We start from the raw sequence: 18,033 nt of genomic DNA, 5'->3' as shown, positions 1-18,033 counted from the left end.
CAGCAGTGCATCTGAAATGCATTCTTACACCCCAGCCAGCTTGCTTTAACGCCCAGACCACTGAAGACCTGGAGTAACTACAGCACAAGCTGCTGTGTTGAATGAACTAGGGGATAAATATCAGCAAAGATATGTTAATATCTTTAATTCTATGTTGATGTCCATAACTGATTTATTAATATCCAAGTACCTAATTTTCTTACAGCTTTTTGTAGTGATTTTTAAGAAAATACTGTGTTTTGAAAAGGCAGTGGGAGGTTTTTACTTTGCATTTTCAAAGTTCAAGCTTTGGGAAAATACCCATCAGCAGTTGTAACAGTAACATAATAGTTTTTTTGGGTGGAGAGAAAAGGGCAGAGGGAAGGCTAAAAGTGAAGAGGGCATCTGTTTCTTCGGTGGAACTTAAATATTATTTCTTAAGTTTGTTGGTGTATGATGTCATTGTAATCATCATTCTTTTTCAACTTTGTAGACTTGCCACCGCCTCCTGTGCCACCTCCAGCTATAAAATCACCAACTGCCCAGTCCAAATCACAGCTGGAGGTGCGGCCGGTCATGTTGCCAAAACTTGCTTCTATAGAAGCGAGGACAGACAGGTCTGCGGAAAGGAAAGGAGGCGGCTACAAGGGGAGGGACGGGGTGGAGGGGCGACAGCATTCGGACGTGCGGACAAATTCTGGAGAGCGGAGGGAATCACAGGAACAGCAAAGCGATGGGAAACTGCGAGGAAATAAAGCACCAAAACGAGAAGCCACACCAGCAAAAACTCATCTTCCTCAAGGTTATTTTGCATGCTCTGGTTTTAATAACGTATTGTGTGTTGGTCACAGGGAAGAGGCAGCTCTTTCCAGGTCTCTCACAACGACAGTGTAAGTGAAGTTAGATCTGCTGAATTGTCAGCATTTACTGCACTTATTTGTGCTAATACAGGTCATGATGCAGGTTCTCATTAACATAAAATGAAAACAAAAGCTTATGAAAGACATAGATTTTCTGTCTTGTTTTCCTTATGAACCCCTCATGCATTAAAGCTAGCGCTGAGAAAGCTGAAACAGAAATTTTCTGCAAGAGCTATAAGAATCATTATCCTTGCCCCTACTATACATTTATAGTCTAGTTATGTCTATTCTATCTAGTTATAATCTAATTTGCAAGGGAAGTGGCTGAAGTCAGATAGTAGATCTATAAGTCAGATATTTAACTTTTCTACCAAAGAACTGGCACTTGGCCCATTTTTGTCTATTTATAACCCTGGTCCTGTTTAAAAAATAAGAAAGCCACAGTAGTAAGGCTTTAAGCGTAAATACTAACTGATAACAGCATTATGTGGATCAGACCTGGTCAAAGGAATCTCTTCTTTATGGAAGGTGGTAAGATTACTGATTGATGGAACATTAATTTGCCAAGTGTTCACCAAGCTTTTCAACAGATTCATACAAACGCCTGGTCCTTTCTTCCTGCAGATATCCAGGACCCATATGAGGGGTAACTGAGCACTAATATGGTTAAATGGGCATACTAGTACCAGATTGGTATTGATTACAGTGGATTACTAGAGAGAAAAGTTATTACAAGTTTACCTTAAGGGGATGGTGCTGAAATTTTAAAACATGCCCACTAATTTTGTTTCAAACTCAGTTTGATAAATACAGGGTCTAATATTTAGATGCAGTGAGCTCCTTCCAAGTATCATGCATATATTGTCATTTCCTCCTAGTCAGTCATATTGAAAATTTACTACAAGGGTAATTTCTTTCTTTATTTTCCTGTAGAATATAGAGCAGTGATCATAAATTTAAATGAAGTGGACAGTAATCGTGAATTAGTTTTTCTGTGGTGAATGTTACCATGTGAACACTATAAATTTCCTCAAGAAAGCTTCTATAATGCTATTATGAAAATAGTGCATTCCGAATTCCGGTCAGGCATCACTTTAGACCTACCGAGGATCATAAAAAGTAAAATAAATCAACTGCAGGCAGAAATTTTGGGATCACAGTGTCTCTGGGCTTGTAAACATAACAATGTATATATTTAATTATACAGAGGACATCCTGCCATATTCTAGACCAACGTTTCCAACATCAAATAATCCTAGAGATCCCAGCTCCTCCAGCTCTATGTCATCAAGAGGATCAGGAGGTAGACAGAGGTCAGATCAAGCAAATATAGCTCGAAGGAATGTTGCAGAAATGCAAGTACTGGGAGCGTATGAACAAGGAGAAGAGGAAGAAGAAGAGATGGAGGTAACTGTAGTTGTACTACTGAAGATGACTAGAATAAGACTATTTTCTGTGCTTAGACAGATGCCAAGAAAAAAACACTTTGAATTAGAAATAGTGCTCTTCACAGAAATGAGTACATTTATCTGTCTAGTAACCTCATGCCAAATCCAAGAAAGAAACTGTAAGAATTTGCCAAAAAACGTAAAAAACAAGTAGTACGTAGCATAGTATAACTGTCACCACAATAAAGCCCAGGGAACAGAACTTTTAGAAATACAGTATGTAAAAGTGCACTTCACGTTATCCAGATTGTTTCAAAAGTGAAAAGAAGGCATTATAGCACCTAAGAATGCCCTGACATTGCCTTTCATATTTTTTGAAAGTTTATAGTTCTAGATTTTATTAGATATTAAGGCATGAACTTTTTTTTCTTCTTTTTTATCTGCCTAACAATATTAATTCCATTTAACTCCTGATTGTAGAATGGGTGTCCAACATGCAGTCATGTTGCTGCATGTAATTCGAAGTATTAATTGTTATTGAAAAGTAACAAATCTATAAGAAGTATGTGAAAAAAACTTTAAATAATGAAATCTAACGTGTAGTCATTTTTGTGCTTTTTTTTATTACAGGAAACAGAAAGCTGAAGACAACGACATGTACTGTAACAGGCTTTTAAAATCTAATCAGAAAAAAAAAAAATATCACTTAAGATGCCTCAAGTCTGATGATGTTTGACGCCAGAAATAATGTTCAGTGCAATCAGAGTGTACAATTTCCTTTTTTTTTTATTTTCACGCCATCAAAATGCTAGTTTTTATTTTACTCTTTCTTTGTAAACCCTCTTTATTAGGAACGGCCCTTGCCTACTCCATAATGTTGTGTGCATCACCCCTGCTGCCCAAGAAGGCAGGTGAGCTGCTCTTGGTGGTCCCTGGGCCAGCTGCTGCTTCAGGATTAGAGCAGAAGGGGATTCCAGAGCCCGGGAGCCCGCGGTTTCTCCCCAGCGCGGCGGTGCTTGGCGCGCTGCCGGCACACCAGTGAGCCAATCCATAACATTGCAAGTAATGCGGCATTGATCAAAAAGATCCCCCAGGCAAACATCATGCAGAATGTTCTTTTATTCCGGGGGTTTCACTGTAGTCTGCAGTTAGTGCAAATGGCATCTTGCAATTTCTATACAGACTTTGTGTCTTGTTTTCTGCCAGTCTCTTGCTAACCTTTCGCAGATGATACAGTTTTACCAAGGCAAGTAAAATTAATTTGGGATGAGGTGGCTCTTATTGTAAATATGTACTCATTTTAAATCCCCTGTGGTACTTTGATTTGTCTTTCCATTTTAATCATTCAGTACATTCTTATTAAAAATGTCCTTTGAGATAGGCAGGAGGTAAGCCAATGTGATTGCTATTTGCCTAATCATGGCGTGAGCAAGTTTATCTGAAACTTTTTCTAATTTCCATCTTCAGCAATGCCTATGAAAATGGACGTTTTTAATAATGATTGGGTAATATCATTAAATGTTACTGGCCCAAATCTCAGACCTCTACTTGTGTTAATTCACCTTAAAGAAGAAGTGCCACTTAAAGAAGTTTTGTTTGATCTTGGCAATTATTTCTTTTGTAATGCACTGCTTATCTTTTTTTTTTTTTGGTTTTAAAAGCACAATCACTAAACTTTGTTTGTAAACCATTGTAACTATTAACCTTTTTTTTTTGTCTTATTGAAATGTTAAGCATTTGTTTGGGATATTTTTCATCTTTTTGTTAATGCTCTATGTTTGTATTTGGAATATTTGAATGATGACAGACAATAAAGTAACAAGCGTAAATGTGGGCCATAATCAAAACACTTCTCGCTTTTCCTGGACTTACAGAAAATTACCAATTTTGCTGTGGCCTCTCTCAACATTGGCTTATCATTAAAGCTGAAATAGAGGCATTAGTTGCATTAAATTTGCCAAATGATGTCCTCTGTCTGTAGATTTTATGATCTTTTTTGTAATTATAAAATTCCTTTGTCATTGGTGCTAATGGAAAAATGTGTGTTTGTTTATTGACAGCTATCAGGACTAGCCCCAATGAAAAAAAAAAAAAAAAGAAGAAAAAAAAAGTGTTTTGGTGTTTACCGAGGACTGAAATTTTTCATTTAGCTGATTTTTAAAGAAAGGTTCCATAGAAAGGGTGTGCAGTACTAAAGGAACAATCCATGTGATTAATGTTTTCATTATGTTCATGTAAGAAACCTCATATTTTAGCCATAATTTTGCATACTGAGGATCCAATAATCAAAAAAGTAATTTTTGTCACATTATTTATTAAAAATGTTCTCAAATACATTATCTTCCTGGCGTAGTTTCTTGTGTTCCCTGAAACGTAATTCTGTGGCCAACTCTGATCTTGTTTCTATCGGTAAGAGTCGGAATCTGTTCCACGGAAATATTGCAGTCACAGTAGCACGAGCAAAGCGGGAGAGCTGGATGCAGCCTAAGATTTTACATAATTAAAATTGATTGCCTTAAAGATCTGATTTCTGGGTGCTTCATGAGCTGTGATAACAAAAACATCTCTTAGCCTGCCAATTTCCAGAGAAAGCTGATGAAGAAAATCTGTACCAACAAAAGCATTCACCTCAGGGGTGAGTTACAGTTGTTACAAAGGAAATAAGATCCAAATATGTGAAGGGAATGAATATTAGGAGTCATGTGTTTGTTGGGGCCTGTACAAATACAAGCTTTCTTACCCGCCCGCTGTCCTCCAGCCCTGTAGCCATTCTGTGGTCAGCAAAGTCCTGCTGTGGATCACGCTCAGCTACATGATGGTCCCTTTTCCGCTCGTGCATTTTCATATACCTGTACTCTTACTGATCACCTCGTTCTTGCCCTTCCTTACCCTACAACCATCATCCCAGTTAAAAACAAACAAAAAAAACAAACAAACAAACAAACACAAAACCAACAACAACCAAAAAAAAAAGGAAGATAACAAGATAGCCAGCGCATTCCAGAAAAAAAAAAGAAAGTACATCTTTTATTCAACAAAACCTTTTTGCTCCTTGTCTTTTTGAGTATCACGCTTCTCCTTTCCCAAGAGCTTTAAAGAGTCCAGATCCCGATCCTGAGGTGCTGCAGAGCACTGCTACAGCACCAAATGTCTCTGGAGACATTCAAAACCCGCCTGGACACCTTCCTGTGCAACCTCATCTAGGTGTTCCTGCTCCGGCAGGGGGATTGGACTAGATGATCTTTCAAGGTCCCTTCCAATCCCAAACATTCTGTGATTCTGTGATGTCCTGCCACAGAAGATTGCTAGACCTTTGGCAACTTAACTGGGCACAAGCCTCAAGTATTATATATTTCCTTTTCAAAATTATAGCTTTGAAGCAGGTGTTAAGTAGAATAAGTATTTCATCTTTCTGTGTTGCTCAAAGAGTTTTTGGGGACATTTTCCATCCTCCTGCCTGAGTTCAGAACACCATGTGCTAGAGCTGCTGACATAATCCAGACGGGTGGCCGTAGACCAGCGTGTCCCCCAGGAGACATCCATCTGGCCTGCACCTTTCCTTTGGTGGAGGCAGGAGAGGTTGATTTGATGGGCAGAGGCTGCTTCAGCAGCTGATTTCTTGGCACCAGGAGCAGCCTTGTACTTTGGGCTCAAGCCACTTCCAGGCTGTGGAGAGCGAGGTGGAGCTCCAAGCAGGGTCGCTGGGCATGTCAGCCCCATGGCACTAAAGCTCAAGCTGCCGCCAAAGGTGTAGTGGTGCAGCACAAAGCTGGGATGTAGTTGCAGCTGTGGCGTGTAAACCTCTGTGAGGTGTATCCGTTCAGAAACGCTGGTGCTGCGTGCCTGAAATAACAGATACTTGCTTCATTCTTTACTGGCACGGTGACATGCTTGGAAACCTCCCATCGGATCCCCAGCTGATGTCCATGTCCATCTGCACTTTCACTAGAAGTCAGACTCCAGCTGAAGTTCTTACTTAAACAGCGGTAAGTGGGAATCTTGCCCAATGAGGTTTTTTCATTAAGAGTTTTTATAAATTTGTTTGACGTTTGATAGTATTCCCAAAGAAGTTACTTAGGTTGTTTTGTCGTTGCATTCAGTTGTCACAGAGTTCTTGCACCCACACTGGGTCCTCAGCGCATTGTGGCCTTACCAAAAATACTGTAATGAAGATAAAATATACAACAGTTTGGAATTAAAGTTATTACTTCTGTTAATAAGTATTGATGCACACTTGACTTGGTCTTAGGCATTCAAGTACAGTAAAGCTGGGTCATTTATGTGTTGCTACTTTACCTAAAGAGTTACTCAGTGACTGGAAAGTAGCGTTCAGAGGTTTTGATTTTGCTAAATACCTGAAGAAAACAAGTATTGTACTAGAAAATCCATAGCATTTGCGTGCTGAATTGATATAATGAATGTATAAGATTGATTTTTCTTGTAGTGTGTCCTGTGTGAGTTACTGTTAAAACGGACTTTACTCAAAGTAGATTAGTATTTGTTGGACTACTATGAAAGATGTCTAAATAAATCAGAATTATAAAATTTTAGTAAATGCCTTGCACACGTTATAGCATTATATATCAGTTTATTTTCCAAAGAGTACTTACTTTGAAGCATAAATGACAAAGTGGTTTTATTTTAGGGCAATGCAAATATACCCTAGATCTGTATTTGCAAAAAATCTGTAGGAGGAGGTTAGCTGTAACTGATGATGAAACCTAAGCAATGTAATTTGCTTCAACTCCAGCAAATACATTTGAACTGCCACCTTACTTCCTGTGTTCCAGAACCAGCTATTTGTTAAAATACCAACTTAATCTATTGCTTTAGTTAGTGTATAAATTTTGTACAATGTCTTGCTTTTAACATTTTCTACTTTATTATTCCATAATCTATTATCTTTCTTGAATAAACCTAAGGAAGAAAGAACTTCCATGGGAAAACTGTAGGATCTGCCTAACCTAACATCTGTTCTGCAATATGCTTTTTCAAAAGTTAATCTCCAACCTCTGTACTCATAAATTCGAAAAGATTCATTTACTGTTGGCAACAAAACCATCTATTAAAAATACTATATTCTTTAAGTGAAGCTTTCAAATTCATTATCTGCTTACAAGTAGAGAAAATGTCTTTATTCATTGTTTTTGCTTATGTTACAGATGAAAATTCTTTGGAAATGAAAGTCTTACTGCTTATGTATAAGAGAAGAATTAGAGTATGTTTAGTGTGTACACAGGAAGATACTGCTATCTGCAAATGCAGATTTACATGTGTATACAGTTTTGTATTTGCTGAGATTAAGGTGGGGAACTGAGAGTCTCTTCCAAACTCTGCTGAAAGGCGAACATTTTTAAGGATGTTTGAGGTTTACACACACATGAGTAATTCCCAGTGTTGCCATGGACGTCATCCTCACTGGATGTGTCCTCCAGCTTCTTCATTTTGTATTGAACTAACTGAAAATTTCAGAACTTAAATCACAAGATAGATCTTTAAAATCGACAGCAACTGTGGATCTCAGTGTGAACTATTGTCCTGGTTTTGTTAAAAAACAAGTGTCTTTTTTAGTGAATTTGCCTGTCAGCTGAAGCTTCATATTAGCTGCATTTTCCTGGAGAACAAGATACCTGTTTTGGTAAACATAGCAATGGAATGCGAAGTTATTGATAAGCATGGATGGACATCTGGCGAGAGGGGCGACGAGAAACAAGTGACCAAGAAACTGACCAACTGTGTATAACATTCCATTCACGTGAATACTTCATATAAAAGTGGGAGATCACGAGGATCTTGTCCCTTTTTCCTTATGGCAGATATTAGAGGACCTTGCTAGTCGTCCCTGCAAACTGAGGCCTAGTGACAGACTGAATCCAGCTCTGGCTGGCTGCAGAGTCCAATCCAGGACTTTGGTTGCTGGCTCTGCAGTTGCTGAGAATTTCAAGATTGGTTTTGTGTATTTTGTATTATTTTCTCTATTCTTATTAGTAGCATTAGTAAAACATTGTTAATTTTTCCAGCTCTCTTCTCTCTGTCCTTCTTTCCCTCCCGATCGCCTGTACTTAGTGAGAAGGGGGGAGAGGGAGGGGCTGAAGAGGGAAGTGGGGGGAGAGGAGGTTAACAGTACATCTGCCAGGTTTTTATTGTCACCCCGCAATCTAAACCCTCAACAACTATTTACCCGGGTTTGATTTTCTTTACTTTTTTTTTCACCGTAAATGATGATTTTGCTGTTTCCTATAAATCTGTTCAAAAGCCTATTGTGCTGTTCGTGACCATGAAACCAAAGATTAAGAGCATTATTTCTGAAACTATTTTTTCGTTTGATCAAGCCACTGAATTCTGGATCACAGAAACAGTCAAAGATCTGAGATGACACCATGGAGATGGGGATCCCTTTACATGTGACATCTGTATTGAGAATGGGGAAAAATTCCATCCTGCTCAGAAAGAGGAAAAGGAATTGGTTGAACTGGAATCCAGTCTCTATGAAAGCCATAAAGCAGGAAGGCAGACTGGAGAAGGGGAATCAAGGGATATCAAGAGAAAAAAACTCAAGGAGCTGAGGAACTCCAAGTCTCATTGAAGTTAATGGCAAAGATCCTGTTGAATTGAACTGCCCTGGAAGTGAATTACCCCCATATGGACCGGCAAACAATAGGCATCACAGTGTGATGAACACTGGAAGAAGAGCGAAATCCTTCCTGCATGCTTGTTTTATTCTGCCTCCTTGCTAAATATGCGCCAAATGGGCTCATTTTAAGCAGCCAGAAGAGGAAAGTGGGTTTTAATTCACTGTGACATTCAGCTTTCTTGTCACATGAGATGATGAGGATGGACCTACTCGGCCCTGCTCTCTCTATCTGGCATAAAGTGGAGCCAATTGCTTTTCCGATTTTTTTGGAGCATGACAATCAAAGCTGTGATTAAAAAAAAAAAAAAAGGTTTATTGAATTTTTCTTTCAGCCATAAGATGTTTTTAGCAAAAGCAACACGAGGAAATATAGGATAAACCTACTAAGTATCGACTTTTATTCTGTGGCTTCCCACCAGTCTTCAAGCATAGGTGTGGTTCAAAGTCAGCAGCAAGGGAAAACAGTAAAGGAGCCCTTATGGACTTCGATGCGTAGAAGGACAAAAGCAAAACAAAGAAAAAAAGGGGAGGGCAAAACCCACCAACAAACCTCCCCCCAACCTTTCAGTAAATGATAACTAATAGGGTATTCCTAAAGCATTTGGATAGCATGAAAATAATGGGCAAGAACATTTATTTCTGCAATGTTAATTATCACCAAATCAAAGGTTTCATTATATTCCTGAATGAGATGTTTGCAAAAGAAATTGCACTATATAGAGCTGAGTACAGAGCAATGCAGTTTTTTACATCAAGCAAAATCAAAAGAAGTGGGGCTGAGAACTAGGTCCTGACACAGTCAGTCTCATCAGTGTGCCAAGTCTGTAGCCCACTGATCGCTCACCTTACTGATACAAATTAAAAGGAAACAAAACGTTACTTTCCATAGCCGCCATTGACAGATATTACAAAGGCAGCAGTATTTGATGGCTTAGACAGCTTAAAATTCAAAAGCCGTCATAATCCTGCACTCTTTATTCTTTGAGTACCAGTACCTGAAATAACTGTACAGATAGTGTAATAATCCAAGGCTCTAATGGAGCCCAGTCTTGTAGGGAACAGAATCTATTTAGGCATATATAAACAATACCTGGGTGGCATATGGCTTAAGAGATGACAGATATAGAGATAGAGATAGATAGATATGGCTTTGTATACATATATCTCTTCTGTTTCTTGTACTAACCTCATTCTCATGTGATTCATTCTGGATGGACATGGAATGCTTCAGAAGGGCTGCATCAGAATCATCATCAGGTTTATGTGTACAAGATGTAAAGGAAAAGCACGTACATTTGTTCATCAACATGAAATTTTCTGCTCTTCTGTGCTTGCATTATGACATTTCACTTTTCACTTACATTTTACCTTTTTTTTTTCCTACGAAACCTGTTTCATAGAGTGTACAGGATGAAGATTGACTGTATAGTTTGCTAAAACCCTTGCTGGTTGTTGAGCACGTCCATGCCTTTGGCGAGTATTTTGCAAAAGCTTCTCTTCAGGGACAACTTTTTATTTGTCCATTAAAACTCTGCACAGTACTACAAAACCAAAACCACCTCTTCATAGGGAACCTGATCCTTGAGAGCTCACTTTGGCTGGTTATAATAGAGGCAGCAGTAAATCCAGAGTGCACATCACTACCGCACTATCCTGCCTTCATGTTAGGTACCTGTTCATGCTATTACAGCCTCTCATGTACGCACCCTCATCACGTTCCAGTGTGGCAGGCAGCATTTTTTTCCCTGCCGTACAGAATGCAAGATGAAACTTGTATTCTCAGAGCTCTTCTGAGAATTTATCAAAATCACAAAGAAAAACTAGCACAGTGCTGATGTTCAGTTTCTGAAGCCTTGCAATGTTTTGCTTCATTCCACAGTAGTAAATGCCACGAGTACAAGCTCAGCCTACTGATGCTTTGGGAATGCGGCATCTCACACAGTTCTTGGTTATATCCACATCCACATGTAGGTCTTCTCTGCCTTTCCCAGGCTTTTGTCCACTGTGCCCCAAGGAGGAAGTCAGGTAGGGCAGCAACATGAAGCTGGAGGTAAGGTGGTGGAAGTTGAAGAACCTGTTTTTTCCAGAATCTTATAAGTAATCAGGGTGTCAAACCCCCAAACATTTGGTCCTCCTGGCACTCTGATCTGTGATGAGCTGATTCAACACTCAAGTGCTTGGAAAGAGTCAGTCAGTAATGTTACATGTTTCAGAACAAAAGTTCAAAGTCAAAAAAGGGAGTTGAAGAGGAGGTTTGAAAATGTGACTTTTTTGTGGTTTGTTTTTTTTTTTTTTGTTTGTTTTGGGGGGGTTTGTTTGGTTTTTTGTTTTTCCTGAAAGAAGAACAAGTAAACAATGTGGTGTTCCTACTGTATTGTGTATGAAACTTAGGAAAACAAGTAGGTGACATTTCCTATGGGGTTTGACTTTTTTGGCTGTCACAGTATCATGAAACTTCAAAGTGAGAAGTTTCAGCTACATCTATTTTTTAAACAACTGAGAGATTAATAAGGCTGTGCCAACAAGATACTAAGCAGAATGTCTGAGCCAATTTTAAAATGTAGGAAAAATCCTTGAAAGAATATTTTCACTAAAATAACAAGCTGGAGCTTAACTGCTTTTGCTGCAGTAGGAAGGTGCTACAGACACTTAACTTTTGCAGCAGATATGCCTCAGAACAGTCTGAATCCCTGTGGCAATTAGAATTAAGATACAGCGGGATTAATTTAATGTCTGTCAAGCACTCTGACTATGAACGTTTCTGTATAAGCCTTCAGTAGTAGCAGCACTTCTGTCAGTTTTGCTTTGCGATCGCAGTGAAGATGGTTTCTTAATAGCTTTTGGAGAGCTTTTATTTAGTTAGTTACCCAGTCCACTGAAGTGCAATAAATTTATACTACAAAAAAGGGAAAATAAAAAATAGAGTTTATGTGGATTCTTTTTTTGTTCCATGCTCACTGCTTGTAGGCTTGCTGTCTTGGATGCATGCACACTGTCACTACGCTTCGACATCATGCCTACTCTGGGGAAATGCAGATTCCAAGTGCCGGGAAAACACATATCTACTCATTTCAGTTGCTTTTATACTTCTTGTTGAGGGCAAACTATGGAGGATGTTAGTCCAGCTAACAATAGGAACATTCTGTTACTCTCAATGATCAGTGATGTACTGACAAAGTTCCTAACAAAGTGAATTATTTAATCAGTTTGTCAAGTTTTAAATAAATTAATTTAAATACTACCACCAATTTATATAAGGGACCAAAGGAAAACTGAAAGAAAAGTATAAATGGTACTTTGCTTAAGTATTTGCTGGTTGTAACACTTTAACATTCGGAAAGAAAGCAATTCTTTGTTGTTTCTGATTATCATCATCCAAACAATTTTGTGTTGGTGAAAGATGGTACGTTAAAAAATTTCCCAGAAATGCTGAAACTAATGTTGAGAAATGTTTCTGTGAAATGGTTAGGAATCTCTTTTGACACATTCCAAAAAGCCTTGTGTGACTGCATGCTCATTTGTGAAGAATATCAAAGAAAAATCCTGAATATTTCTTTGGGCATTATAATAGGCAGCAAATTATCGTTTTCCATTTCCTTACCAGCTGCTTAAAACTTCCAGTTTTCTACTAACCTTAGATCATCATTCCTGTAGTTGAGTAAGATAGAGCAGGTTTTCTTTTTTTTCCCCCTCTCTTAAACTGCAAATAGGAGAAATCTAAATTTTAAACAGTGTTAAATTCTCAGAAAATGTTCATTGCAGCTGCCATAACGTATTCTGGATTATGGCCTCTCAAAGCCGTAGAATACTAGTACTTCCAGCCTGTCTCCGTTTTTCTCACCAGTTCAGGTGGTCGGCTCCTCTGGACAAGGGGTCTATGTGTGTGCGTAGTGCTGCAGGACGGTTGTCTAGCATTGCTGCCATTATATAAATAATACAATATAATTAGTATTAAAATGTAAAGCCTAATGATATTCTGAGGCTATCAGTAGAGTCTCTTGAGGATCAATTTTGGGACAGTTTTATTTAATATTTTCATTAAAGCACTTGGCACAAAAGCAGTAGTCTGATAATGAAATGTGCTGATCAAGGAAGTTGTGAGCAATTGCCAGTACAGAGGAGGAGTGGGTCACCTTGAGGACTGAAGTAACAGAAAAAGGCTGAAATTAAGTAGCTCACTATGCAAGGTCATGCATTTAGGAATTAATATGAGGGCCTGTTATATGCTGGAAATTCATCAGCTGAAAAAAACTGTGAGGAAGAAAAAGGCCTGAACAAATTTGTTGATCCCAGGAAGTTTTATAAGCTCCCAGTGAGACTATGCCAACAAAAGCAAAGCAAAATAAATGCAAACCTGAGATATCTCATAAAATGTATTTCCAGTAGGAAGAGAAGGAAATGCAGATGTCATTGTCTAGGCACTTCCAAAACCACAAATGGGATGCTTTGTCCAATTCTAGTTGTTTGTGGAGCTGATGCTGTGGTAAAATTAGAAGTATCCATGCTCTGTAATCAGATATGCTCCTTGTAAACTGAAGGATTGTGGTAAAGAGATTTTCATTCATGCCATTGTGCAACTTTTTGATAGGAACTATTATACACATATGGAAAAACAGCTGTTTGCTGTGTGAAAAATCCAAAATGATTTTTATTTGGTCTCAGTGTAATTGATCTAGAATTCCGGTGAAACCTCACTCTTCAGTAGGAACTTTTGACAGCTGGACTCATCAGAAGTCATGAAGGCACAAGTTGAAACTTCTCCCTGACAGTGGCTTCTGAAATTCTGCTTCTGAAATAGACTGGAATGATTTATTATCACATTCACTTTCAGAGCTAGACATTAAGGTTAATACTTAAGTCAGGTTTTTCCATCTAAACCTCAATCTGAAAATAGAAAGAGAAAACTGAGCAGTTATCTTAGTGGTTTTGGAGAAATGGTGGAGTACCAATAGCTTGAGGTGATATATGGTGGTCAAATTGGTTTCACTATTCTGACGACTAAGTGGATAGATAGAAAATAACGAGCTTCATTCCTGTAGTAACTTATATTCTGGAGGTGGATCCGGAGTTGAATGTTTCACCCTAACTTGAATCTGAACTAGAGGTATCTTCATCTGTTTGGAAAGATGACAGATGGGACCATCTGAATGTCTGAGTTCAGAGAAAAAAACGTAAGCATGTGGAAATGAGACTATGAGAAGCAAGAAGATAAACCCTACAACAGTAAAGCTAAAAAATGCCCCCATTCAACAGCATGGTCCAGAAGATAAACAGAGGACAACTCTATGAGATTACGAAAGTCACCAGGAAGCCAGGGAGAATAAATACCCTGTAACCAGAAGGTAAATTTTATGAGGTGCAGAGGAGCAGGAGTGCCATGGGAGCAGTACAAGCAGTACAAGTACACCAGGGAAGAAATTTGAATTGCCAGAAACTAGGGTGCTCGTAAGGTCGCGCAGAGCATCTCGGGCCCAAGGAAAGCTCTGCTGAGCCTCATGATAATTCTCTGATGCTTCACTAATGATAAGCAAGACATAAATGCCTTGCTTGAACTTGAGGGTAGAAAACAAGTTCCCTCACATGTTAGTTTAATACAGTTAATCAAAGCAACATAGCTCCTCCTGCAATTTTGTCAGCCTGGTGCTTTTTTCATAGGGTGCTACACATTGCTTGATTCCTTTCTGTGTGACTGCAAGAATAATTTGGTGTCCAGAGAGCACATCTTTTTCAGCCAAGGTGCTAAATTTGAAAATGAAAGAAATAATTTTCAACTAGGCTTAAATTATTTAGAGGCTTAGGATTTAGCCCCTGAGCACATTTTACTACAATCAAATATTTTAAGCCCCTTCACATGATGGTTGTGCAGTTTTTAATATCTCAATGTAATTAAAGATAACCTCCTTCCCAAATATTTTAATGTAACAATGTTGCTACCTGCATAGCTGCATTTCACACAGAAAGGGGGAGGAGATTTACAATAGTTTATGTTTTTATTAATATTGAACAGTGACATGATACTTAAATGCCAGTACAATTGTAATCACAGTAGTTTATAGAGCAGTAAATCAACCACTCTAAACTGAGTAGCTATTCTGTGGCAAAGAAATAAGAGTAGTTTCCATTTAAGTGTTTTTGAAAATTGCATCCAGTACTGAAATATCTTTATGTATTTTCTTCATTGTCATGATCTCTCCTATGGCTTTCACCAGTGATGTTATACACCGCAGCACGAAAGATGTAGCATGATTTTTCAAATGGAGTCTACCCATGAACACATTCAGGCGCACCCCCCGGTAGACATTACTTCTCTGCATCCACCTCCTAAAATTGCCTTTCATATCCAGCATGTATCATTGAGAAGGAATTACACCCCAAAGGCTCTGGAGCAGATCTTTGGAAAAAATACTTCTCCTAGCAAGTCTTGGAGTAATTGCCTCTCAGCAGCCTGAGCACAGGGCCTGGTTTGGCAGTCTGACCTCAAACTCCAGCCTCTAGTTTTTTATTATGGTTATTGTCATATCTGCTCCTCTGTCATTAAAAGACTTTCCAGTTTCACTTTGTTCATCTGGGAGCTTTAAACCCTCTGGCCCATAATTTCCTTTTCTTTTTTTGGCATTTCTTTCTCTCAGTCCTTTCATGAAACTTGTCTGCTGAGTGACATGCCCTCTGTAAAACGTAAACCATAATTACTCTAGGATTGCTCATACTTGGCATAAATACTGTACTTGCAAGTATGTAGCTTATAGCAACATATGTCACATCTAATTAAATTGCAAAGTCACATCTTATGTTGTCCTTCAGGAGAAAGAAAAAAGCAAGAGAGAAGGCAAACTTGTCTGAAAGAATTTTTCATTCCAGCTGCCATGTTTAGGCAACAACGCTGTATAAACTGGGCATATGCATGCATGGATGACACATACCTTTGTCTTCTTTTAATTGCCAGGATTAAAGCCGTGTTTCACAGATAGGACAGTGATACCTTGCTGGTTTTTGTTGTTGTGATCTGCAGCCCACAGCTGAGAGTCTTCTGACCCAACCATTGCTGCCTACACCTGAGCTGGGTCTGAGTCCTGGCTCCGTGTTTAGGAGAAGAAATGGCACAGTTCTGGTGTGACTCATCCTAAGATATGCATCTAGAATAGTTCAGAGAAATTATGCTCTGACAGTGCCTCTTTCTTTTGATTGATGGTCCATGCCAGGGGCCCAGGAGGACCAGCTCAGATTTAGGTATCTGCACTGCTGATTACTAAACTTGGGTGAGATTAATTCCATCCCTGTCATCCTTACTTAAAGGTTACACTGTTAAGATACAAACTTTACTTTTACCACCAAGATTACCTTTCACATTACACTGCAAAACACATTTGAGCATCTCAAGTAGTTCCTTCAAAAGAACTCCCGATTTTATTTTTTTTTTTTTGATCTTCTTATATTGCCTTTATTATTCTCAGGATAATAAGAATTGCTGTCCTAAAAAAAAAGGCAACAGAAGGGTTAGTTCACTGGAATGTGGAAGTTTTATGGAGCTGTGCTTCCTCTAAGGCTATTTTCTCTTGGAAACTGCTGAAATGAGTTATTTTTAATGTCTTATTTTTATCAATTCTGTTTTGTCACTACGTGTTAACATAGAAAAAATGAAACATTATTTATTTGAAAGGTTTCAACATTCTCCGCATTAGTATGGTTTGGGTTTTTTTAAATCCTGTCAGTGGAAAATATTTGAAACACAAGCCTTTGGTTCTTATATGGAATAAAAACAAATTCAAGAAGAATTCTGTTTTCTGTCTAGTTGTGGATTTCTTTAGATGCTGAAGCTTAAATATACTGGCTTAGGAAAGTCTACAGTTTCAACCAAACACTTCTGGCTTTATACAAATGCAACTACAATTGAAATCTTGATCTTGATTGGCAGCCTTTAAGCAGAGTTTTCATTCAAAATCTAGGTCTGCTTTGCTTTTGGACTCTAATGCTTGGATCTGTATCACAGCCTTTCAAGCTACCCCTCAAACTGAACAGAACCATAGTCTGTAGTAATGCAGAAGGGACAACAGAGAGACAGACAGCTTTAACAGCAAATCTATAGAAGTTTGGTAGTTTTATTTTGAAAGAAAAGTACTATGGCGGGTAGCTTTTATAGATTCTTTAGTTACGGTTCAAATTTTAACATAATTTAGTTTTTCTCCTAGAAATTCCCACGTATGGCTTTGTTAAAAGTCAATGTGAACTTGGTAATATCAAGATACACTTTTACCAATAATACATAATGCTTTGTAATGTAGCCGATAACTTTTCAAATATTTTTAATGCTCAGAATATGCTTTCATTAAGAGCTGTAAAATGAGAACCTAATGTTACCATTTGAATCATGTCCGTAAATAATTTTGACCCACGTCTTACCGTCGCATTTAACTAATTATGTGAAAGCACATATAAATTAGAGCAGAATCTTTCCTTACTCCTAGATCAATGCAAATGCTATGGTATTTTAAGCATAAATTTCTTCCAATTCGTCACTGAATATGACCCAACAATTCATAATATTTTACTGTTCTGTTCTAAAAGGCATTGGCTATAATTCTATAAATTCTATAAATGAATACAAAATCTGGTATATAAACCTACAAAATGTAATCCATAACAGTTTAGGCCTTGCTGGTTTTAAGCAATCACAAGCTTTGTTATAATTAAGACTTTTCAAGTGTTTTCTTCTTGATGCTGTTTTTCTGTGTGAGGCCTGTAATTCACATCTCACTAATTCCTTATTATAACTGACAGTTGAAGGATTAGTGGGTACTTCTTTTTTTGTACAGTTTTAATATAGCTAATTTAGAGAGGCATTTGACACAGAATATGGAAAGAACTATTTCATTGTTCAGCAGAACACATTTTCATTACAGCTGCATCTGGCTATGGTAGTTGACCTTTACTTGAATGTAAAAATTAATGCTTTGTCTAAACTAAAACATAGATGCTTTCCCTACAAATTGCCAGTAGAGGTCTTTGTTAAATATTCACGACACTATAACACAAAATGACCTTGAACATCATGACAATAGGAAAGCAAAATATTTATTGATGTATTTCAATAGCTCATGGGCATTTCATTTTAATTCTTGATGGTTGTGGTGTGTGGAATCTCTAAAAATTAGTAATTCAGTAGCATTTACAAATT

The 18,033-nt window shown here is 38.0% G+C and overlaps 1 protein-coding gene across 11 annotated transcripts in view; it reads left to right on the top strand.

Moving 5' to 3' along the window:
• Positions 1–4,566, top strand: part of ROBO1 (roundabout guidance receptor 1) — a 736,887-nt gene extending 732,321 nt beyond the window's left edge. For all 11 annotated transcript variants that reach the window (XM_065064434.1, XM_065064469.1, XM_065064416.1 and 8 more), the window contains 3 exons: positions 473–781; positions 2,047–2,246; positions 2,858–4,566. In XM_065064434.1, the coding sequence (XP_064920506.1) occupies positions 473–781; positions 2,047–2,246; positions 2,858–2,872 (524 nt within the window). In that variant the 3' untranslated portion in view covers positions 2,873–4,566. The remainder of the gene's footprint in view (positions 1–472; positions 782–2,046; positions 2,247–2,857) is intronic.
• Positions 4,567–18,033: the final 13,467 nt, after the last annotated feature.

Source organism: Columba livia, chromosome 1 (assembly GCF_036013475.1).
Source record: "Columba livia isolate bColLiv1 breed racing homer chromosome 1, bColLiv1.pat.W.v2, whole genome shotgun sequence".
In the NCBI taxonomy this organism is placed as follows: domain Eukaryota; kingdom Metazoa; phylum Chordata; class Aves; order Columbiformes; family Columbidae; genus Columba; species Columba livia.
This window is presented reverse-complemented; position numbering and strand designations above follow the sequence as displayed.